Source organism: Phocoena sinus, chromosome 4, assembly GCF_008692025.1.
Source record: "Phocoena sinus isolate mPhoSin1 chromosome 4, mPhoSin1.pri, whole genome shotgun sequence".
Classification (NCBI taxonomy): Eukaryota; Metazoa; Chordata; class Mammalia; order Artiodactyla; family Phocoenidae; genus Phocoena; species Phocoena sinus.
In genome coordinates this window covers 89,403,631-89,429,284 of record NC_045766.1, presented here as the reverse complement: position 1 = coordinate 89,429,284, position 25,654 = coordinate 89,403,631, and the positions used below count along the sequence as shown (strand labels likewise).

Here is a 25,654-nt window from a genome sequence, read left to right as displayed (position 1 = left end):
AATGTGTAGCGACAGTGTGAGTTAGAGATGATGGAGTAGGTAACTGACGTGAGAGTTTAGTTAGGATGCCACGGCGCTGCACAAAAAAGAACATTAAGAGAAAATGTGTAGAGCTCTCCTGCTCTATTTCCCATCCCCTTCACAGAGCCTGGGTCCTGACATGGATCAACATGGCAGGCAGGGACAAGTCTCCTTAAACAAAGATGGATGAGGGGAAAAACACGCATCACCTTCTCAATGAGATCTTTGCAGGCTTGCAAGTCCAGGCCAAACTCAATGGACACCCAGTCAATGCCTTCTCTCCTCTTTTCCTCTTGCTCCATAACCAGCGTGTGCTGACTGAAGAACTGTTGTAAATTTTCAGCGGTAAAATTAATGCAAATTTCTTCAAGGCTGTTATACTTCAAGGCTGTGATTAGGTAGGAAGAAGAGATAAAAATAAAATTGAGAAAATGGTTATTATTGAAGGTGATGGTTAATTAACTTGATTGTGGTGATTATTTCACAGTGTATACGTGCACCAAATCATTAAGTTGTGCTACTTAAATATATACATTTTTTAGCTGTCAAATATAACTCAAAAAATGAAATAAAATTGAGGTCCACTTGGAAAAATGTAAAGAGAAAACCATAACCACTATCATATGTTGGCAAATAGACCCAATAAGTAAAAATAGCACAATTAAATTCTTACCTCCTTCATCTATACCCGCAAACTAAAGATTATGACAGTCAAATAACACTTAATGATACTACAATTCAAAATCATAAAAGATATCTTTATTTACCTCTATTTAAGGCTGAATTAATTTCTTAGCACTATTAATTATAATAATATTTATTGTTATTTGTTACTATTAATAATAGCTTTTTCCAACCAAAATAACTCTTCAGGTTTGCACAGAATGAATCTCACCATGCTTTGACTAAATTTTCTGAAATTCAATTCACACAGTCTAATCTCCTTGTAAATATACATTGACTTCATTCTTACTAAATATACTTACATTAAGCATCTCAAAACCAGCTATGTCAAGAATGCCAATGAAGATTAGCTTCAAGATGGTGAACAAGTAAGACATGGAGGTCACCTTCCTCCCCACAAATACATCAGAAATACATCTACACATGGAACAACTCCTACAGAACACCTACTGAACGCTGGCAGAAGACCTCAGACTTCCTAAAAGGCAAGAAACTCCCCCACGTACCTGGGTAGGGCAAAAGAAAAAAGGGAAAACAGAGACAAAAGAACAGGGACGGGACCTGCACCAGTGGGAGGGAACTGTGAAGGAGGAAAGGTTTCCACACACTAGGAAGCCCCTTCACTGGTGGGGATGGGGGTTGGCAGGGGTGAAGCTCCAGAGCCACGGAGGAGAGTGCAGCAACAGGGGCGGAGGGCAAAGCAGAGAGATTTCCGCAGAGAGGATCGGTGCCGACCAGCACTCACCAGCCCGAGAGGCTTGTCTGCTCACCCGCCGGGGCGGGCGGGGGCTGTGAGCTGAGGCTCGGGCTTTGGTCGGAGCGCAGGGAGAGGACTGGGGTTGGCTGCGTGAACACAGCCTGAAGGGGGCTAGTGTGCCACAGCTAGCCGGGAGGGAGTCCGGGAAAGTCTGGAGGTGCCGAAGAGGCAAGAAACTTTTTCTTACCTCTTTGTTTCCTGGTGCGCGAGGAGAGGGGATTCAGAGAACCGCCTAAACGAGCTCCAGAGACGGGTGCGAGCCACGGCTATCAGCACGGACCCCAGAGACGGAGCCTGTGCAGCCCGCCACTGCCAGGGTCCCATGATCCAGGGACAACTTCCCCGGGAGAACACACGGCGCGCCTCAGGCTTGTGCAATGTCATGCCGGCCTCTGCCACCGCAGGCTCGCCCCACACTCCATGCCCCTCCCTCCCCCTGCCCTGAATGAGCCAGAGCCCCCGCATCAGCTGCTCCTTTAACCCCGTCCTGTCTGAGCGAAGAACAGACGCCCTCCTGTGACCTACACGCAAAGGCGGGGCCAAATCCAAAGCTGAACCCCTGGAGCTGTGCGAACAAAGAAGAGAAAGGGAAATTTCTCCCAGCAGCCTCAGGAGCAGCGGATTAAATCTCCACAATCAACTTGATGCACCCTGCATCTGTGGAATACGTGAATAGACAACGAATCAAGCCAAATTGAGGAGGTGGACTTTGGGAGCGACGATATATACATATTTTTTCCCTTTTCCTCTTTTTGTGAGTGTGCATGTGTATGCTTCTGTGTGTGATTTTGTCTGTATAGCTTTGCTTTTACCATGTGTACTAGGGTTCTGTCCATCAAATTTTTTTCTTTTTTTTTTTTTTTAGTATAGTTTTTAGCACTTGTAATTGGTGGATTTGTTTTTTGCTTTGGTTGCTCTCTTCTTTCTTCTTTTTATTACTTTTTACATTTTTTTATTTTTAATAATTATTTTTTATTTTAATAACTTTGTTTTATTTAATTTATTTTTCTCATTCTTTCCTTCTGTTTTCTCCCTTTTATTCTAAGCTGTGTGGATGACAGCATCTGGGTGCTCTGGCTAGGTGTCAGATTTGTGCCTCTGAGATGGGAGAGCCAAGTTCAGGACATTCGTCCATCAGAGACCTCCCAGCTCCACGTAATATCAAACGGCAAAAATCTCCCACAGATCTCATTTTCAACATCAAGACCAAGCTCCACTCAACGAACAGCAAGCTACAGTGCTGGACATCCTATGAAAAACAGCTAGCAAGACAGGAACACAAACCACCCATTAGCAGAGAGGCTCCCTAAAATAATATTAAGGTCACAGACACCCCAAAACACACCACCGGACGCAGACCTACCAACCAGAAAGACAAGATCCAGTCTCATCTACCAGAGCAGAGGCACTAGACCCCTCCACCAGGAAGCCTACATAATCCACTGAACCAACCTTAGCCACTGGGGGCAGACACCAAAAACAACAGGAACTACAAACCTTCAACCTGCGAAAAGTAGACCCCAAACACAGTAAGTGAAGCAAAATGTGAATACAAAGAAACACAAAGCAGATGAAGGAGCTAGGTAAAAACCCACCAGACTGAACAAATGAAGAGGAAATAGGCAGTCTACCTGAATTCAGAGTAATGATAGTGGAGATAATCCAAAATCTTGGAAATAGAATGGAGAAAATACAAGAAACTTTTAACAAGGAACTAGAAGAACGAAAGAACAAACAAACAATGATGAACAACACAACAAATGAAATTAAAACTTCTCTAGAAGGAATCAGTAGCAGAAAAACTGAGGCAGAAGAATGGATAAGTGACCTGGAAGACAAAATAGTGGAAATAACTGCTGCAGAGCAGAATAAAGAAAAAAGAATGAAGATAATAGAGGACAGTCTCACAGACCTCTGGGACAACATAAAACACACCAGTATTCGAATTATAGGGGTCCCAGAAGAAGAAGAGAAAAAGAAAGGGACTGAGAAAATATTTGAAGAGATTATAGTTGAAAGATTCCCTAACATGGGAAAGGAAATAATTAATCAAGTCCAGGAAGCGCAGAATGTCCCATACAGGATAAAACCAAGGAGAAACACGCCAAGACACATATTAATCAAACTATCAAAAATTAAATACAAAGAAAAAATATTAAAAGCAGCAAGGGACAAACAACAAATACCATACAAGGAATCCCCATAAGGTTAACAGCTGATCTTAGAGCAGAAACTCTGCAGGCCAGAAGGGAGAGGCAGGACATATTTAAAATGATGAAAGGGAAGAAACTACAACCAAGATTATTCTACCCAGCAACGATCTCATTCAGATTTGACAGAGAAATTAAAACCTTTACAGACAAGCAAAAGCTAAGAGAATTCAGCACCACCAAAGCAGCTTTACAACAAATTCTAAAAGAACTTCTCTAGGCAGGAAACACAAGAGAAGGAAAAGACCTACAATAACAAACTCAAAACAATTAAAATGGTAATAGGAACATACATATCAATAATTACCTTAAATGTAAATGGATTAAATGCTCCTACCAAAAGACATACACTGGCTGAATGGATACAAAAACAAGGCCCGTATATAAGCTTTCTACAAGAGACCCACTTCAGACCTAGGGACACATACAAATTAAAAGTGAGGGGATGGAAAAAGATATTCCATGCAAATGGAAATCAAAAGAAAGCTGGAGTAGCAATTCTCATATAAGACAAAATAGACTTTAACACAAAGACTATTACAAGAGACAAAGAAGGACACTAAATAATGATCAAGGGACCAATTGGAGAAGAAGATATAACAATTGTAAATATCTATGAACCCAACAAAGGAGCACCACAATATATAAAGCAAATGCTAACAGCCAAAAAAGCGGAAAATGACAGTAACACAATCATAGTAGGGGACTTTCACACCCCACTTTCACCAATGGACAGATCAACCAAAGAGAAAATAAATAAGCAAAAACAAGTTTTAAATGATACATTGAACAAGATGGACTTAATTGATATTTATAGGACATTCCATCCAAAAACAACAGAATACACTTTCTTCTCAAGTGCTCATGGAACATTCTCCAGTATAGCTCATATCTTGGGTCAGAAATCAAGCCTTGGTAAATTTAAGAAAATTGAAATCATATCAAGTATCTTTTCTGACCACAACACTATGAAACCAGATATCAATTACAGGAAAAAATCGGTAAAAAATACAAACACATGGAGGCTAAACAATACACTACTTAATAACCAAGAGATCACTGAAGAACTCAAAGAGGAAATAAAAAAATACCTATAAACAAATGACAATGAAACCACAACAATCCAAAACCTGTGGGATGCAGCAAAGGCAGTTCTAAGATGGAAGTTTATGGCAATAGAGTTCTACCTTAAGAAACAGGAGGAATCTCAAATAAACAACCTAAACTTACACCTAAAGCAATTAGAGAAAGAGGAACCAAAAAACCCCAAAGTTGGCAGAATGAAGGAAGTCATAAAGATCAGATCACAAATAACTGAAAGAGAAATGAGGGAAACAATGGCAAAGATCAGTAAAACTAAAAGCTGGTTCTTTGTGAAGATAAACAAAATTGATAAACCATTGGTCAGATTCCTCAAGAAAAAAAGGGAGAAGGCTAAAATCACCAGAATTAGAAATAAAAAAGGAGAAGTAACAATTGACACTGCAGAAATACAAAGGATCATGAGACATTACTACAAGCAACTCTATGCCAAAATAATGGATGACCTAAAAGAAATGGACAAATTCTTAGAAAAGCACAACCTTCTGAGACTGAACAAGGAAGAAATAGAAACTATAAACACACCAATCACAAGGACTGAAATTGAGACTGTGATTAAAAATCTTCCAACAGATAAAAACCCAGGACCAGATTGCTTCACAGGCAAATTCTACCAAACATTTAGAAAAGAGCTAACACCTATCCTTCTCAAACTCTTCCAAAATATAGCAGAGGGAGGAACAAACCCCAAACTCATTCTACAAGGCCACCATCACCCTGATACCAAAACCAGACAAAGATGTCACAAACAAGAAAACTACAGGCCAATATCACTGATGAACACAGATGTAAAAATCCTCAACAAAATACTAGCAAACAGGATCCAACAGCACATTAAAAGGATCATACACCATGATCAAGTGCAGTTTATCCCAGGAATGCAAGGATTCTTCAATATATGCAAATCAATCAGTGTGATAAACCACATTAAAAAATTGAAGAATAAAAACCATATGATCATCTCAATAGATGCAGAAAAAGCCTTCAACAAACTTCAACACCCGTTTATGATAAAAATCCTCCAGAAAGTAGGCAAAGAGGGAACTTAACTTACCTCAACATAATAAATGCCATATATGACAAAAGCACAGCCAACATTATTCTCAATGGTGAAAAACTGAAACCATTTCCCCTAAGATCAGCAACAAGACAAGGTTGTCCATTCTCACCACTATTATTCAACATTGTTTTGGAAGTTTTAGCCACAGCAATCAGAGAAGAAAAAGAAACAAAAGGAATCCAAATCAGAAAAGAAGAAGTAAAGCTGCCACTGTTTGCAGATGACATGACACTATAAATACAGACTCCTAAAGATGCTACCACAAAACTACTAGAGCTACTAAATGAATTTGGTAAAGTAGCAGGATATAAAATTAATGCACAAAAATCTCTTGCATTCCTATACATTAATGATGAAAAATCTGAAAGAGAAATTAAGGAAACACTCCCATTTACCACTGCAACAAAAAGAATAAAATACCTAGGAATAAACCTGCCTAAGGAGACAATGCCTCCTTAGGCATTACAATAGGCATGACATGGAAGCAACCTAAGTGTCTATCAACAGATGAATAGATAAAGAAGATGTGAACATATATACAATGGAATATTACTCAGCCATAAAAAGAAATGAAATTGAGTTATTTGTAGTGAAGTGGATGGACCTAGAGTCTGTCATACAGAGTGAATTAAGTCAGAAAGAGAAAAACGTATATATATATATATATATATATATATATATTCCATATATATATAGAATCTAAAAAAGAAGAATGATCATGAAGAACCTAGAGGCAGGATGGGAATAAAGATGCAGACCTACTAGAGAATGGACTTGAGGACATGGGGAGGGGAAGGGTAAGCTGGGACAAAGTGAGAGAGTGGCATGGACATATATACACTACCAAATGTAAAACCAACAGCTAGTGGGAAGCAGCCACATAGGACAGGGAGATCAGCTCAGTGCTTTGTGACCACCTAGAGGAGTGGGATGGAGAGGGTGGGAGGGAGACATAAGAGGGAGGAGATGTGGGAATATATGTATATGTATAGCTGATTCACTTTGTTATAAAGCAGAAACTAACACACCATTTTAAAGCAATTATACTCCAATAAAGATGTTAAAAAAAGAAAAGAAAAGAAAAACAGGTTTAGAAAAAAGAGAATGCCAGTGAAAAACTGCCTTGACAGCTTGGTATCCAGGGCCCTGTTGATACGTGCCACCAGCCACTTAAACATCCTCTCATAAGTTGACTTAGATAAGGCACCAACGTCATAGGTCACCTGGAAATCACATTGAAAGTATTCCTTCATCTGAGAGCAGTGCTCATTTTGATCCTGGGCATTCTCTATCAGCAACCACCTTCTAGTAAAACCAATGTATTTATCCACATTCTGTGGTTCTAGCTTTATGCTGAATATAAGAGGAAAGGAAGAAAGAAGCAAGGAAGGGAGGAAAGCAAGAAGGGAGGGAGAGAGGTGAAAAGTGGAAGAGAGGTGGGGAACAGAGTTGAGCTAGCCTGGGGTCTCCCTACCCAACACTCCTGTAAGAGATTCATGTTCCTATCACTAAAGGACCAAATATCCTGGAGTAGTGTGGCAACATGGTCTAAAGTCTTGCTGTTCAAAGTGTGGTCCTAAGACCTACAGCATCAGCATCACCTGAGAGATTGTTAACGATGCCAACACTTGGCATCTCATCCCAGACCTACGTTTTTTATTTTTCTTTTTATTTATTTATTTCACACCTTTATGGAGTATAATAGCTTTACAATAGTGTGTTAGTTTCTGCTTTATAACAAAGTGAATCAGCTATACATATACATATATCCCCAATTCTCCTCACTCTTGCATCTCCTTCCCACCCTCCCTATCCCACCCCTCTAGGAGGTTACAAAGCACCGAGCTGATCTCCCTGTGCTATGCAGCTGCTTCCTATCTATTTTACATTTGGTAGTATATGTAAGTCCAAGCCACTCTCACTTCGTCCCAACTTACCCTTCCCCCTCCCTGTGTCCTCAAGTCCATTCTCTACATCTGCGTCTTTATTTTTGTCCTGCCCCTAGGGTCTTCAGAACAATTTTTTTTTTTTTAGATTCCATATATATTTTGTTTTTCTCCTTCTGACTTAATTCACTCTGTATGACAGACTCTACATCCATCCACCTCACTACAAATAACTCAATTTCGTTTCTTTTTATGGCTGAGTAATATTCCATTGTATATATGTGCCACATCTTCTTTATCCATTCATGCAATGATGGACACCTAGGTTGTTTTCATCTCCGGGCTATTATAAATAGAGCTGCAATGAACATTTTGGTACATGAATCTTTTTGAATTATGGTTTTCTCAGGGTATATGCCCAGTAGTGGGATTGCTGGGTCGTATGGTAGTTCTATTTGTAGTTTTTAAAGGAACCTCCATACTGTTCTCCATAGTGGCTGTATCAATTTACATTCCCACCAGCAGTGCAAGAGGGTTCCCTTTTCTCCACACCCTATCCAGCATTTATTGTTTGCAGATATTTTGATGATGGCCATTCTGACTGGTGTAAGGTGATATCCCATTGCAGTTTTTTTTTTTTGCGTTACGCGGGCCTCTCAATGCTGTGGCCTCTCCCGCCGCAGAGCACAGGCTCCGGACGCGCAGGCCCAGTGGCCATGGCTCACGGGCCCAGCCGCTCCGCGGCACGTGGGATCTTCCCGGACCGGGGCACGAACCCGCGTCCCCTGCATTGGCAGGCAGACTCTCAACCACTGCGCCACCAGGGAAGCCCCCCATTGCAGTTTTGATTTGCCTTTCTCTAATGATTAGTGATGTTGAGCATACTTTCATGTGTTTGTTGGAAATCTGTATATCTTCTTTGGAGAAATGTCTATTTAGGTCTTCTTCCCATTTTTGGATTGGGTTGTTTGTTTTTTGATATTGAGCCACATGACCTGCTTATATATCTTGGAGATTAGTCCTTTGTTAGTTGCTTCCTATGCAAATATTTTCTCCCATTCTGATGGTTGCCTTTTTGTCTTGTTTATGGTTTCCTTTGCTGTGCAAAAGCTTTTAAGTTTCATTAGGTCCCATGTATTTTTGTTTTTATTTTCATTTCTCTAGGAGGTAAGTCAAAAAGGATCTTGCTGAGATTTATGTCATAGAGTGTTCTGCCTATGTTTTTCTCTAAGAGTTTTATAGTGTCTGGCCTTAAATTTAGGTCTTTAATCAATTTTGAGTTTATTTTTGTGTATGGTGTTAAAAAGTGTTCTAATTTCCTTCTTTTACATGTAGCTGTCCAGTTTCCCCAGCACCATTTACTGAAGAGGCTCTCTTTTCTCTATTGTATATTCTTGCCTACTTTATCAAAAATAAGGTGACCATATATGCTTGGGTTTATCTCTGCACTTTCCATTCTGTTCCATTGATCTATATTTGTGTTTTTGTGCCAGTACCATATTGTCTTGATTACTATAGCTTTGTAGTATAGTCTGAAGTCAGGGAGCCTGATTCCTCCAGGTCTGTTTTTCTTTCTCAAGATTGCTTTGGCTATTCAGGGTCTTTTGTGTTTCCATACAAACTGTGAAATTTTTTTGTATGTATAGTTCTGTGAAAAATATCATTGGTAGTTTGACAGGAATTGCTTGAATCTGTAGTTTGCTTTGGGTAGTATAGTCATTTTCACAATGTTGATTCTCCCAATCCAAGAACATGGTATACCTCTCCATCTGTTTGTGTCATCTTTAATTTCTTTCATCAGTGTCTTAATGTTTTCTGCATACAGGTCTTTTTCTCCTTAGGTAGGTTTATTCCTAGGTATTTTATTCTTTCTTTCGCAGTGGTAAATGGGAGTGTTTCCTTAATTTCTCTTTCAGATTTTTCATCATTATTGTATAGGAATGCAAGAATTTCTGTGCATTAATTTTGTATCCTGCTACTTTACCAAATTCATTGATTAGCTCTAGTAGTTTTCTGGTAGCATCTTTAGGATTCTCTATGTATAGTATCATGTCATCTGCAAGCAGTGGCAGCTTTACTTCTTCTTTTCCAATTTGGATTCCTTTTATTTCTTTTTCTTCTCTGATTGCTGTGGCTAAAGCTTCCAAAACAATGTTGAATGATAGTGGTGAGAATGGACAACCTTGTCTTGTTGCTGATCTCAGAGGAAATGGTTTCAGTTTTTCACCATTGTGAACGATGTTGGCTGTGGGTTTGTCACATATGGCATTTATTATGTTGAGGTAAGTTAAGTTCCCTCTTTGCCTACTTTCTGGAGGATTTTTATCATAAATGGGTGTTGAAGATTGTTGACGGCTTTTTCTGCATCTGTTGAGATGATCATATGGTTTTTATTCTTCAATTTTTTAATGTGGTTTATTATACTGATTGATTTGCATATATTGAAGAATCCTTGCATTCCTGGGATAAACCGCACTTGATCATGGTATATGATCTTTTTAATGTGTTGTTGGATTCTGTTTGCTAGTATTTTGTTGAAGATTTTTGCATCTATATTCATCAGTGATATTGGCCTGTAGTTCTCTTTCTTTGTGACATCTTTGTCTGGTTTTGGTATCAGGGTGATGGTGGCCTTGTAGAATGAGTTTGGGGTTTGTTCCTCCCTCTGCTATATTTTGGAAGAGTTTGAGAAGGATAGGTGTTGGCTCTTCTCTAAATGTTTGATAGAATTCGCCTGTGAAGCCACGTGGCTCTGGGCTTTTGTTTTTTGGAAGATTTTTAATCACAGTCTCAATTTCAGTTCTTGTGATTGGTGTGTTTATATTTTCTATTTTTTCCTGGTTCAATCTTGAATGTTGTGCTTTTCTATGAATTTTTCCATTTCTGCAGGTTGTCCATTTTATTGGCATAGAGTTGCTTGTAGTAATGTCTCATGATCCTTTGTATTTCTGCAGTGTCAGTTAATGCTTCTGACATAGTTTTTCATTTCTCATTCTAATGATTTGAGTCTTCTCTCTTTTTTTCTTGATGAGTCTGGCTAATGTTTTATCAATTTTGTTTATCTTCTCAAAGAAACAGCTTTTAGTTTTATTGATATTTGCTATTGTTTTCTTCTTTTCTTTTTCATTTATTTCTGATCTGATCTTTATGATTTCTTTCCTTGTGCTAACTTTTTTTTGTTCTTCTTTCTCTAATTGCTTTAGGTGTAAGTTTAGGTTGTTTATTTAAGATGCCTCATGTTGCTTAAGGTAGGACTGCATTGCAATAAACTTCCCTCTTAGAACTGCATTTGCTGCATCCTACAGGTTTTGGATCGACATGGTTTCATTGTCATTTGTTTTTAGGTATTATTTTATTTCCTCTTTGATTTCTTCAGTGATCCCTTGGATATTAAGTAGTGTATTGTTTAGCTTCCATGTGTTTGTATTTTTTACCGATTTTTCCTGTAATTGATATCTGGTCTCATAGTGTTGTTGTCGGAAAAGATACTTGATATGATTTCAATTTTCTTAAGTTTACCAAGGCTTGATTTGTGACCCAAGATATGGTCTATCCTGGAGAATGTTCCATGAGCACTTGAGAAGAAAGTGTATTCTGTTGTTTTTGGATGGAATGTCCTATAAATATCAATTAAGTCCATCTTGTTTAATGTGTCATTTAAAGCTTGTGTTTCCTTATTTATTTTCATTTGGGATGATCTGTCCATTGGTGAAAGTGGGGTGTTAAAGTCCCCTACTATGATTGTGTTACTGTCGTTTTCCCCTTTTATGGCTGTTCACATTTGCCTTATGTATTGAGGTGCTCCTATTTTGGGTTCATAAATATTTACAATTGTTATATCTTCTTCTCCAATTGGTCCCTTGATCATTATTTAGTGTTCTTCTTTGTCTCTTGTAATAGTCTTTGTGTTAAAGTCTATTTTGTCTGATATGAGAATTGCTACTCCAGCTTTCTTTTGATTTCCATTTGCATGGAATATCTTTTTCCATCCCCTCACTTTTGGTCTGTATGTGTCCCTAGGTCTGAATTGGGTCTTGTGTAGACAGACTATGTTCGGATCTTGTTTTTGTATCCATTCAGCTAGTCTATGTCTTTTGGTGGGAGCATTTAATCCATTTACATTTAAGGTAATTATCGATATGTATGTTCCTATTACCATTTTCTTAATTGTTTTGAGTTTGTTATTGTAGGTCTTTTCCTTCTCTTGTGTTTCCTGCCTAGAGAAGTTCTTTTAGAATTTGTTGTAAAGCTGCTTTGGTGGTGCTGAATTCTCTTAGCTTTTGCTTGTCTATAAAGGTTTTAACTTCTCCATCAAATCTGAATGAGATCCTTGCTGGGTAGAGTAATCTTGGTTATAGGTTTTTCCCTTTCATCACTTTAAATATGTCTTGCCACTCCCTTTTGGTTTACAGAGTTTCTGCTCTAAAATCAGCTATTAACGTTATGGGGATTCCCTTGTATGTTATTTGTTGTTTTCCCTTGCTGCTTTTAATATTTTTTCTTTGTATTTAATTTTCAGTAGTTTGATTAATATGTGTCTTGACATGTTTCTCCTTGGATTTCTCCTGTATGGGACTCTGTGCACTTCCTGGACTTGATTGACTATTTCCTTTCCCATATTAGGGAAGTTTTCAACTATAATCTCTTCAAACATTTTCTTAGTACATTTCTTTTTCCCTTCTTCTTCTGGCACCCCTATAATTCGAATGTTGGTGTGTTTAATGTTGTCGCAGTGGTGTCCAAGACTGTCCTCAATTCTTTTCATTCCCTTTTCTTTATTCTGCTCTATGGTAATTATTTCCACTATTTTATCTTCCTGGTCACTTATCCATTCTTCTGCCTCGGTTATTCTGCTATTGATTCTTTCTAGAGAATTTTAACCTTCATTTATTCAATAATGTTCATCATTGTTTGTTTGCTCTTTAGTTCTTCTAAGTCCTTGTTAAACGTTTCTTGTTTTTTCTCCTTTCTATTTCCAAGATTTTGGATCATCTTTACTATCACTACTCTGAATTCTTTTTCAGGTAGACTGCCTATTTTCTCTTCATTTGTTTGGTCTGGTGGGTTTTTACCTTGCTCCTTTATCTCCTGTGTGTTTCTCTGTCTTCTCATTTTGCTTAACTTACTGTGTTTGCAGTCTCCTTTTCACAGGCTGCAGTTTCATAGTTCCAGTTGTTTTTGGTGTCTGCCCCCAGTGGCTAAGGTTTGTTCAGTGGGTTGTGTAGGCTTCCTGGTCGAGGGGACTAGTGCCTGTCTTCTGGTGGATGAGGCTAGATTTTGTCTTTCTGGTGGGCAGCACCACGTCTCGCTGTGTGTTTCAGGGTAGCTGTGACCTTATTATGTGACCTTATTATGTGTTTCAGGGTAGCTGTGACCTTATTATGATCTCTCCTAAGGGGTGGGGTTATGTTCCTTTCCTTCTCGTTGTTTTGCATAGGGTGTCCAGCACTGTAGCTTGCTGGTTGTTGAGTGGAGCTAGGTCTTAGTGTTGAGATGGAGATCTCTGGGAGAGCTTTCGCCGTTTGATATTACATGGAGCTGAGAGGTCTCTGGTGGACCAATGTCCTGAACTCAGCTCTCCCACCTCAGAGGCACAGGCCTGACACCCAGCTGGGGAACCAAGACCCTGTCAGCCACATGGCTTTTGGAAAGTCTGGTGTCTTCTGCCAGCGTTCATTAGGTGTTCTGTAGGAGTTGTTCCACAGGTAGATGTATTTCTGATGTAATTTTGGAGAGGAAGGTGATCTCCACGTCTTAATCCTCTACCACCTTGAGGGTCTCCCCCATCCTAGACCTATAAACCAGAATTTTTACTCTAACACAATCCCCTCTGACTCCTACCCACCATAAAGTTTGAAAAATACTGGTAGAGTATGTTAGGAATCTCGAATCCCCAGCCCTTGTCCTTCTGCTGCTGTTGCTAATAAATTGTATAACCTTTGGCAAGTGACCTAACCTCCCTGGGCTGCAGTCTCTTCACCTGAATTATGCTCTTAAAGATTCTTTCCAGCATCAGCTTCCACCTTCTTTATTATATTAATTCCCAGGGCCGTTCTCAACTCTGTGCGGGGAGAATGGCAATTTAGTGCATCATTCTGACTCAGATTCTCCTACTATAAAACTCAGGCTGCATTTCCCCTCCCTGGAGGTGTGTGGCAAAAGCTCTCTCATAACCTACTAGGGAGAGCTCCAACCTCTGTGCCTGCTGCTGCTGTACAGATGCAGATCCTGTTGCCGTGATGCAAAGGCACTGCTGTAGAGCAGGTTTCTGATAGACTCCAAGTAGGAGTGATTTTCAGCTGGACAGTCTCCAAGCCTGGAAGCAGAATGTGCTCCAACGACTTAACATTTAAAATAGGCCTATTGCATCCATCCTTTAGCTGCTCAGGAGAGTGAACACAGCAGGAGCCAGTTTGTGTCTGGTAGTGATTTAGTTATGAGTCACTCACTCCCTGATCAGTTATCTTGAGTCATTTCCACAGTAATCCATAAGCCGGTGGCATCACAGTTTTTTATTATTGGCGTCAAGGGCACACCCGCACAAATAAAGCACCAGGAATGATTTTTATCCTCCAGAGCACCGAGGAATCACTCTCTGTCTATAGCAGTCACTTTGAAAGTTAAAAAGAACATGACTAACTTGCTCACTCCCTTTTAATTCCCTAAATACTTGAGAAGTAGGAGTGGGAGAGAAACTGGCCATGGGTGGGGAGTAGCAAAGAAATAGGAAGAAAGCCTGAAGTTGTAGCAGAGGAAGAAATGGATGGTATGATGTGTGCTGAATCAATTAATAAAACTGAAAATCCAATATACTGCTCACGAATTAATCATTTTCATCACTTTCTGTCCAATGAAGGACGACAGAGGCAGGAAAATCTACATGCCCACTTTTCAGGGACTAAATGGACCTATGTCTGAGCTCTTTTCAAAATAACCTCACAGAAGACTTTGATTACTTGGGGGTCGAGAGTATATGACAGAAAAAAACAAAACTGAAAAGAAGTGGAGTCAAATAGCCATATTTTTAACCACTTTGATCCCTCACTTTCTCATCTGTAAAATAACAATATTAAAATATTCTTGTCTCATGGTTGTTGGGAGAGGTTCAATGAGACAGTGGGTGTAAATATACATAGCACAACATTTGACACTTAGCATCCAATAAATATTAGTTCCCCCTTTCCCATCCCTTTTCCACTTTTATCACTTCCTCACCCTCAATCCAGTATTTATTACCCACGTTCCCTTGAGCAGTTAATCGTTCTAAGGTTCACTGTCTTTAACTATAAAATGGAAATGTAAATAAGATCAATTTTGCAGGCTTGCTGTTAGATTAAATAAGCTATCCATAAAAAGCACATAGCATAGCACCCATAGTGAGCATTCAATGGCTACTTATTATTATTATTGTTTGATTATTATTAATCTTTTTAAAGTAAAATAACTTATTTCTGATCAGCACAGTTAGAACTCTCCTGGAATCATAAAATACTAGGCCTGAAGAACCCTACTTCCTGATAATCACGTATAGTGTCTCTCAACTCAGGATGGTGCCTCCCCCTAAGGGTGGGGGGCATTTGGAAACAGGGTGGGCATTTTTCCATTGTTATAGTGACTGAGAGTATTAGTGGTATTTAGCACCTTGGAGGAGGAATGCAAAGCCTCCTACAATGTGTGGACATGCTCATACACGAAGAATTATCCCCTTTAGATGCCAATCACCCCACCACTAAGACACACAGAAGATTTAACTTCTTCATGGGTGCTCAGAGAGATGGAGTATTTGACCAAAGTCCAAGAGTTAGTTAGCATTAGAGCTAGAACTAAATTTTGTATAGCATGTTAACACTGCAAGAATTTTTGCCATCTTTTGCAATTGTCATCAACAGCACATACATCTCTATTCTTAGCCGTGACAATTGTCTCTATAAAGTCAGTACAATTCCTAAGAAAAGAAAAGCCTTACAGTGTGCTTTCTTACTTTGTCTCCAGGAGATGGAAGAAGAGAGAGAGAGAAATAGAGAGAGTGCATGAGCAAGAGGGAGAGTGGGGGAGGGAGGGAGAGGATGGAGGATGAGGGTTTCTTTTCTTTTACTGTTGAATAATAATATATTAGCTTGCTTCACTGATTCCATTATAGTAGAGGCTGGGGTAGTAACTCAGTCCCTGAGAACACAATATTAAAGAGACAAAGGTTTGATTTCAGTCCTCCTATGGGCTCATTAGTTTTACACAGAGCAAGTCCTCTTCTATAATCATAGCATGTCATGCAGGCATGGGGTGGCGAATGTCTTAAAAGGCAAGAAGCTGCCAAACACCTCTAACCTCACTACCAAGAAATAGCTTAGCTACTTGTCCTGCTGAGTATGGTTCAACGTCAGCTCAATATTTTATTTTAACATTTATGGCTGTGATTAGATGGCCACTGTCTTGAAAGAGTGTGGGTGAGGGGCTGGTGAGCACAGGGAGCTTCCAGGGGCTGAGTGAAGAGGTGTCTCTGATGCCCGTGAAGAACAGTCAGGGATCAGTGTCTTTCAAGGATGTAACTGTAGACTTTGGCAGGGAGGAGTGGCAACTGTTGGACCTTGCTCAGAAAAGTCTGTACAGGGATGTAATGCTGGAAAATGATTTCAATTTGATCTCAATGGTGTGTCAAGTTCCCAAACCAGAAGTCATTTTCAGCTTGGTGAAATATCAAGCCAGAGCTGTCTAGAATACATAGGAAGTACAGAATGGCTAACATACACCTCTGCAAAAAAGAAACATAGGCAGACCTTGAAGACAGCAGAGGAATAAGACGTGGAGATCACCTTCCTCCCCACAAATACATCAAAAATACATCTACATGTGGAACTCCTACAGAACGCCTACTGAATGCTGGCAGAAGACCTCAGACTTCCCGAAAGGCAAGAAAATCCCCACATACCTGGGTAGGGCAAAAGAAAAAAGAAAACACAGAGATAAAAGAATAGGAACAGGACCTGAACCTCTGGGAGGGAGCTGTGAAGGAGGAAAAGTTTCCACACACTAGGAAGTCCCTTCACTGGTGTGGATGGAGGTGGGAAGCTTTGGAGCCACAGAAGACAGCACAGCAACAGGGGTGCAGAGGGCAAAGCAGAGAGATTCCCACACAGAGGATCAGTGCCAACCGGCACTCACCAGATTGAGATGGTTGTCTGCTCACCCACTGGGGCAGGTGAGGGCTGGGAGCTGAGGCTTGAGCTTCAGAGGTCAGACCCTAGGGAGTGGACTGGGGTTGGCTGCATGAAGACAGCCTGAAGGGGGCTAGTGCACTACAGCTAGCCAGGAGGGAGGCCGAGCAAAAGTCTGGACCTGATGGAGAGTCAAGAGGCCATTGTTTTGGGGTGTGTGAGGAGAGGGGCTTCCTGCTCCATGTGCCCACAGATGGCAGAGCACCGCCTAAGTGAGCTCCAGAGACAGGCATGACCAATGGCTAACATCTTGGACCCCAGAGACAGGCAAAGACCTCTATTACTGCCGCCACTGCCACCAAGAATCCTGTGTGCAAGCACAGGTCACTACCCACACCCCTCCAGAAGCCTGTGCAGCCCGCCACTGCCAGGGTCCCATGATCTAGGGCCACCTTCCCTGGAAGAACACATGGTGCACCTCAGGCTGTTGCGACATCATGCCGGTCTCTGCCACTGCACGCATGCCCCGCATTCCAATTATGACTACCATACTCCTCCCTCTAACTAGCCTGAGGGAGTAAGAGAGCCCTAATCAGCCACAGCTTTAACACCCTCCTCTCTGGGTGGGGAAGAGATGCCTGAGAGTGGCCTACACGCAGAGGTGGGGCCAAAACCAAAGCTGAACCCCAGGAGCTGTGCAAACAAAGTAGAGAAAGGGAAATTTCTCTGTGCAGCCTCAAGAACAGCAGATTAAATCCCCGCAATCAGCTTGATAAACCCTACATCTGTGGAGTACCTGAATAGACAACAAATGTCCCAAAATTGAGGCGATGGAATTTGGGAGCAAATGTAGCCTTGGGGTTTTCTTCCTGCGTTTGATTCGTTTTTGGTTTTATGTTTATCTTAGCTTAGTTTTTAGTGCTTGTTTTCATTGGTGGGTTTGTTTACTGGTTTGGTTTCTCTCTTCCTTTTTTTTTTTCTCTTTTTGTGAGTGTGTGTGTGTGTGTGTGTATGTTTTTTTGTGTGATTTTGTCAATTTAGTTTTGCTTTTACCATTTGTTTTGGGGTTCTGTCTGTTCACTTTATTTTTCTTCATTTTATTCCATGCCATGCAGTTGGCAGGGTTATGGTGCTCTGGCCGGGTGTTGGGCCTGAGCCTCCAAGTTGGGAGAGCTGAGTCCAGGACACTGGACTGCCAGAGACCTTCAGAGTCCTTCCAGCTCCACATAATATAAATTGGTGAGAGCTCTCTCAGAGATCTCCATCTCAACATTAAGACTGAGCTCCACCCAATGGCCAACAAGCTCCAGTGCTGGAAAACCCATGCCAAACAACTAGTAAGAGAGGAACACAGCTCCATTCATTAGCACACAGGCTGCCTAAAGTCATACTAAGTTCAAAGACACCCCAAAACACACCGGTTGCAGCCCTGCCCACCAAAGAGACAAGATCCAGCCCCACCCAAAAGAAGACAGGAACCAGTCCCCCCCACCAGGAAACCTACACAACCCACTGAAACAACCTCACCCACTGGGGGCAGACAAGAGAAATAAGAGGAACTACGAACCTGCAGCCTGCAAAAAGGAGACTGCAAACACAGTGAGTTAAACAAAATGAAAAGACAGAGAAATAGGCACCAGATGCAGAAGCAAGGTAAAAAACCACCAGACCAAACAAATGAAGAAGAAATAGGCAGTCTACCTGAAAAAGGATTCAGAGTAGTGATAGTAAAGATGATCCAAAATCTTGGAAATAGAATGGAGAAAAAAGAATAAATGTTTAACAAGGACCTAGAAGAACTAAAGAGCAAACAAACAATAATGAACAACACAATAAATGAAGTTAAAAATACTCTAGAAGGAATCAATAGCAGAATAACTGAGGCAGAAGAATGGACAATGACCTGGACGATAGAATACTGGAAATAATGGCCGCAGAGCAGATAAAGAGAAAAGAATGAAAAGAACTGACAACAGTCTCAGAGATTTCTGGGACAATATTAAATGCACCCACTTTTGAATTATAGGGGTCCCAGAAGAAGAAGAGAAAAATAAAGGGCCTGAGAAAATATTTGAAGAGATTATACTTGAAAACTTCCCTAACATGGGAAAGGAAATAGTCAATCAAGTCCAGGAAGCACAGAGAGTCCATACAGGATAAATCCGAGGAGAAACACGCCAAAACACATATTAATCAAACTATCAAAAATTAAATACAAAGAAAAAATATTAAAATCAGGAAGGGAAAAACAACAAATAACATACAAGGGAATTCCTATAAGCTTAAGAGCTGATCTTTAAGCAGAAACTCTGCAAGCCAGAAAGGAGTGGCAAGACATATTTAAAGTGATGAAAGGGAAAACTCTACAACCAAGATTACTCTACCTAGCAAGGATCTCATTCAGATTTGACAGAGAAATTAAAACCTTTACAGACAAGCAAAAGCTAAGAGAACTCAGCACCACCAAACCAGCTTTAAAACAAATGCTAAAGGAACTTCTATAGATGGGGGAAAACAAGAGAAGAAAAAGACCTACATAAACAAACCCAAAACAATTAAGAAAATGGTAATAGGAACATACATATCAATAATTACTTTAAATTAAATGGATTAAATGCTCCAACGAAAAGAAACAGATTGGCTGAAAGGATACAAAAACAAGGCCCACATATATGCTGTCTACAAGAGACCCACTTCAGACCTAGGGACACATACAGATTGAAAGTGAGGGGATGGAAAAAGATATTCTATGCAAATGGAAATCAAAAGAAAGCTGGAGTAGCAGTTCTCATATCAGACAAAATAGACGTTAAAATAAAGACTATAACAAGAGACAAAGAAGAAAACCACATAATTATCAAGGGATCAATACAAGAAGAAGATAAAACAATTGTAAATATTTATGCACTCAAAAAGGAGCACCTCAATATAAAAGGCAAATGCTAACAGCCATAAAAGGGGAAATTGACAGTAACACAATAATAGTAGGGGACTTTACACCCCACTTTCACCAATGGACAGATCATCCAAACTGAAAATAAATAAGGAAACACAAGCTTGAAATGACACATTAGACTACATGGACTTAACTGATATTTATAGGACATTCCATCCAAAAACAACAGAATACACTTTCTTCTCAAGTGCACATGGAACATTTTCCAGGATAGCTCATATCTTGGGTCACAAATCAAGCCTTGGTAAAGTTAAGAAAATTGAAATCATATCAAGTACCTTTTCTGACCACAATGCTATAAGACTAGATATCAATTACAGGAAAAAATCTGTAAAAAATACAAACACATGGAGGCTAAACAACATGCTACTAAAGAACCAAGAGATGACTGAAGAAATCAAAGAGGAAATCAAAAAATACCTAGAAACAAATGACAACGAAAACACGATGACCCAAAACCAATGGGATGCAGCAAAAGCAATTCTAAAGGGAAGCTTATAGCAATACAATCCCACCTCAAGAAACAAGAAACATCTCAAATGAACAACCTGACCTTACACCAAAAGCAATTAGACAAAGCAGAACAAAAAAACCCCAAATTTAGCAGAAGGAAATAAATCATAAAGACCAGATCAGAACCTCCTAGAGAAATGGTAATAAAAACAAAAATAAACAAATGGGACCTAATGAAACTTCAAGGCTTTTGCACAGCAAAGGAAACCATAAACAAGACCAAAAGACAACCCTCAGAATGGGAGAAAATATTTGCAAATGAAGCAACTGACAAAGGATTAATCTCCAAAATTTACAAGCAGCTCATGCAGCTCAATATCAAAAAAACAAACAATCCAAAAATGGGCAGAAGACCTAAATAGACATTTCTCCAAAGAAGATATACAGATGGCCAGCAAACACATGAAAGGATGTTCAACATCACTAATCATTAGAGAAATGCAAATCACAACTACAATGAGAAATCATCTCACACCAGTCAGAATGGCCATTGTCAAAAAATCTACAAACAATACATGCTGGAGAGGGTGTGGAGAAAAGGGAACCCTCTTGCACTGTTGGTGGGAATGTAAACTGATACAGTCACTATTGAGAACAGTATGGAGGTTCCTTAAAAATCTAAAAATAGAACTACCATATGACCCAGCAATCTCACTATGGGGCATATACCCTGACAAAACCATAATTCAAAAAGAGTCATGTACCACAATGTTCACTGCAGCTCTATGTACAATAGCCAGGACATGGAAGCAACCTAAGTGTCCAACAACAGATGAATGGATAAAGAAGATGTGGCACATATACACAATGGAATATTACTCAGCCATAAAAGAAAGGAAATTGAGTTATTTGCAGTGAGGTGGATGGACCCAGAGTCTGTCATACAGAGTGAAGTCAGAAAGAAAAACAAATGCCATATGCTAACACATATATATGGAATCTAAGAAAAAAAAATGGTCATGAAGAACCTAGGGGCAGGACAGGATTAAAGATGCAGACATAGAGAATGGACTTGGGGACACAGGGAGGGAGAAGGGTAAGCTGGGACAAGGTGAGCGAGTGGCATGGACATATATACACTACCAGACGTAAGGTAGATAGCTAGTAGGAAGCAGCCACATAGCACAGGGAGATCAGCTCGGTGCTTTGTGACCACCTAGAGGGGTGGGATAGGGAGAGTGGGAGGGAGGGAGACACAAGAAGGAAGAGATATGGGAACATATGCATATGTATAACTGATTCACTTTGTTATGAAGCAGAAACTAACACACCATTGTAAAACAAGTATACTCCAATAAAGATGTTAAAAAAAAAAGAGGGAAGAGATATGGGAACATATGTATATGTATAACTGATTCACTTTGTTATAAAGCAGAACTAACACACCACTGTAAAGCAATTATACTCCAATAAAGATGTAAAAAAAAAAAAAAAGACCAGATCAGAAATAAATGAAAAAGATATGAAGGAAACAATAGCAAAGATCAATAAACTAAAAGCTGGTTCTTTGAAAAGTTAAACAAAATTGATAAAACATTAGCTAGACTCATCAAGAAAAAAGGGAGAAGACTCAAATCAATAGAAATGAAAAAGAAGTAACAACTGACACTGCAGAAATACAAAGGATCATGAGAGATTACCATGAGCAACTATATGTCAATAAAATAGACAACCTGGAAGAAATGGACAAATTCTTAGAAAAGCACAACTTTCTGAGACCGAACCAGAAAGAAATAGAAAACATATACAGCCCAATCACAAGCACTAAAATTGAAACTGTGATTAAAAATCTTCTAACAAACAAAAGCCCAGGACCAGATGGCTTCAGAGGCGAATTCTATCAAACATTTAGAGAAGAGCTAACACCTATCCTTCTCAAACTCTTCCAAAATATAGCAGAGGGAGGAACACTCCCAAACTCATTCTACATTGCCACCATCTCCCTGATAACAAAACCAGACAAAGACATCACAGAAAAGAAAACTACAGGCCAGTATCACTGATGAACATAGATGCAAAAATCCTCAACAAAATCCTAGCAAACAAAATCCAACCGCACATTAAAAGGATCATACACCATGATCAAGTGGGGTTTATCCAGGAAACCAAGGATTCTTCAATATACGCAAATCAATCAATGTGATACACCATATTAACAAATTGGAGGATACAAACCATATGATAATCTCAATAGATGCAGAAAAAGCTTTCAACAAATTTCAACACCAATTTATAATAAAAACTCTCCAGAAAGTGGGCAAAGAGGGAACCTACCTCAACATAATAAATGCCATATATGACAAAAGCACAGCCAACATCATTTTCAATGGTGAAAAACTGAAACCATTTCCACTAAGGTCAGGAACAAGACAAGGGTACCAACTCTCACCACTATTATTCAACATAGTTTTGGAAGTTTTAGCCACAGCAATCAGAGAAGAAAAAGAAATAAAAGGAATCCAAACTGGAAAAGAAGTAAAACTGTCACTGTTTGCAGATGACTTGATACTATACATAAAGAATCCTAAAGATGCTACCACAAAACTACTAGAGCTAATCAATGAATTTGGTAAAATAGCGGGATACAAAATTAATGCACAGAAATTTCTTGCATATCTATATACTAACAATGAAAAATCTGAAAGAGAAATTAAGTAAACACTCCCATTTACCATTGCAACAGAAAAGAATAAAATACTTAGGAATAAACCTGCCTAGGGAGGCAAAAAACCTGTATGCAGAAAACTATAAGGCACTGATGAAAGAAATCAAAGACAATACAAACAAATGGAGAGATATACCATGTTTCTGGACTGGAAGACTCAACACTGTGAAAATGACTATATTACTCAAAGCAGTCTACAAATTCAATGCAATCCCTATCAAACTACAATGGCATTTTTCACAGAACTAGAAAAATTTTTTTTACAATTTGTATGGAAACACAAAAGACGCGAATAGCCAAAGCAATCTTGAGAAAGAAAAGTGCAACTGGAAGAATCAGGCTCCATGACTTCAGACTCTACTACAAAGCTACAGTAATCAAAACAGTATGGTACTGGCACAAAAACAGACATATAGATCAATGGAACAGGATAGAAAGCCCAGAGATAAACTCACACACATATGGTCACCTTACCTTTGATAAAGGAGGCAAGAATATAGAATGGAAAAAAGACATCCTCTTCAATAAGTGGTGCTGGGAAAACTGGACAGCTACATGGAAAAGAATGAAGTTAGAACACTCCCTAACACCAAATACAAAAATAAACTCAAAATGGATTAAAGACCTAAATGTAAGGTCAGACACTATAAAACTCTTAGAGGAAAACAGAGCAGAACACTCTATGACATAAATCACAGCAAGATCCTTTTTGATCCATCTCCTAAAGAAATGGAAATAAAAAAATAAACAAATGGGACCTAATGAAACTTAAAAGCTTTTGCACAGCAAAGGAAACCATAAACAAGACAAAACGACCACCCTCAGAATGGGAGAAAATATTTGCAAATGAAGCAACTGACAAAGGATTAATCTCCAAAATATACAAGCAACTCATGCATCTCAATATCAAAAAAAACAAACAACTTAATCCAAAAATGGGCAGAACAGCTAAATAGACATTTCTCCAAAAAGATATACAGACTGCCAAGAAACACATGAAAGGATGCTCACTATCACTAATCATTAGAGAAATGCAAATCAAAACTACAATGAGGTATCACCTCACACCGGTCTGAATGGCCATCATCAAAAAATCTACAAACAATAAGTGCTGGAGAGGGTGTGGAGAAAAGAGAACCTTCTTGCACTGTTGGTGGGAATGTAAATTGATACAACCACTAGGGAGAACAGTGTGGAGGTTCCTTAAAAAACTAAAAATAGAATTACCATATTACCCAGCAATCCCACTACTGGGCATATACCCTGAGAAAACCAAAATACAAAAAGAGTCATGTACCCCAATGTTCATTGCAGCTCTATTTACAATAGCCAGGGCATGGAAGCAACCTAAGTGTCCATCGACAGATGAATGGATAAAGAAGATGTGGTACATATATACAATGGAATATTACTCAGCCATAAAAAGAAAAAAAATTGCATTATTTGTAGTCAGGTGGATGGATCTAGAATCTGTCATACATAGTGAAGTAAGTCTGAAAGAGAAAAACAAATACCGTATGCTGACACATATATATGGAATCTAAAAAAATAAATGGTTCCGATGAACCTAGGAGCAGGACAGAAATAAATACACAGACACAGAGAATGGACTTGAGGACACAGGGGTTGGGAGGGGAAGCTGGGACGAAGTGATAGGATAGCATTGACATATATACACTACCAAATGTAAAATAGATAGCTAGTGGGAAGCAGCTGCATAGCACAGGGAGATCAGCTCAGTGCTTTGTGACCACCTAGAAGGGTGGGATAGAGAGGGTGTGAGAGAGGTGTAAGAGGGAGGGGATATGGAGATATATGTATACATATAGCTGATTCACTTTGTTATACAGCAGAAACTAACACAACATTGTAAAGCAATTATACTCCAATAAAGATGCAAAAAAAAAAGAAACCCAACCATTTATGGAGCACCTACTGCTTGCAGGGCACTGTGCTAGATGCTGAGGTATTAAGATGAATTAGACACAGTCCATGGCCTCAAGGAACTCTGATTACCACAGAGGACAAAAATGTAAGCAAATTATTCCCATAGAATTGGTATTATGGTAGAGGAAGAATTATTGGTTTATAGAGTAAGCTGAACTAGGAAATTGATTTTGATTAGTTGTTGAACTGTTTTAAATAACATAGTCACACCAGATGCCTTAATAAACCAAAAGAAAGAGAGTATATTGTAGTCAAAATAACTGTCTTCTATCACAAATTTCCACATTTGTCTATCTCATTTTCAGATTTAAGATGTATACAGAGTAAGACAGTCTAAGCGTCACCTGAATACTAGCTGTATGTCCTTTGGAATGTTATTTATGTTCCCTAAGCCTTGGTTTCCTCAACTGGAAAAAACATAAGTTAAGTATCCCTGCCCTATTTAACTCTGAGTATTGTTGTAGGAATGGAAGGAGATAATACGAATGCTTTATATATATTATATGTGATCAAACCACTTCTTCTTTCCAGAAAGACTACATTTCTGAGCCCCTCTGTAGCTAAGGAGAGAATTCGACTAATTCTCACCAATAGAATATTAGTAAAGGTGATATCACTTCTAGCCCCAAGCATTTAAAGTGGGTGTATTTTCTTCACAAATCATCTTTTCCCCTGTGCAGCAACATGGGAGGCCTTCCATTC

At 39.3% G+C, this 25,654-nt stretch overlaps 1 protein-coding gene across 1 annotated transcript in view; it reads right to left on the bottom strand.

The window, feature by feature from the left end:
- The window catches only part of MYH15 (myosin heavy chain 15), a 183,087-nt gene that overhangs the window by 114,257 nt on the left and 43,176 nt on the right, over positions 1–25,654 (bottom strand). Inside the window, 3 exon segments of the mRNA XM_032629422.1 lie at positions 231–401; positions 1,008–1,051; positions 6,951–7,072. Of these exon segments, the coding sequence (XP_032485313.1) occupies positions 231–401; positions 1,008–1,051; positions 6,951–7,072 (337 nt within the window).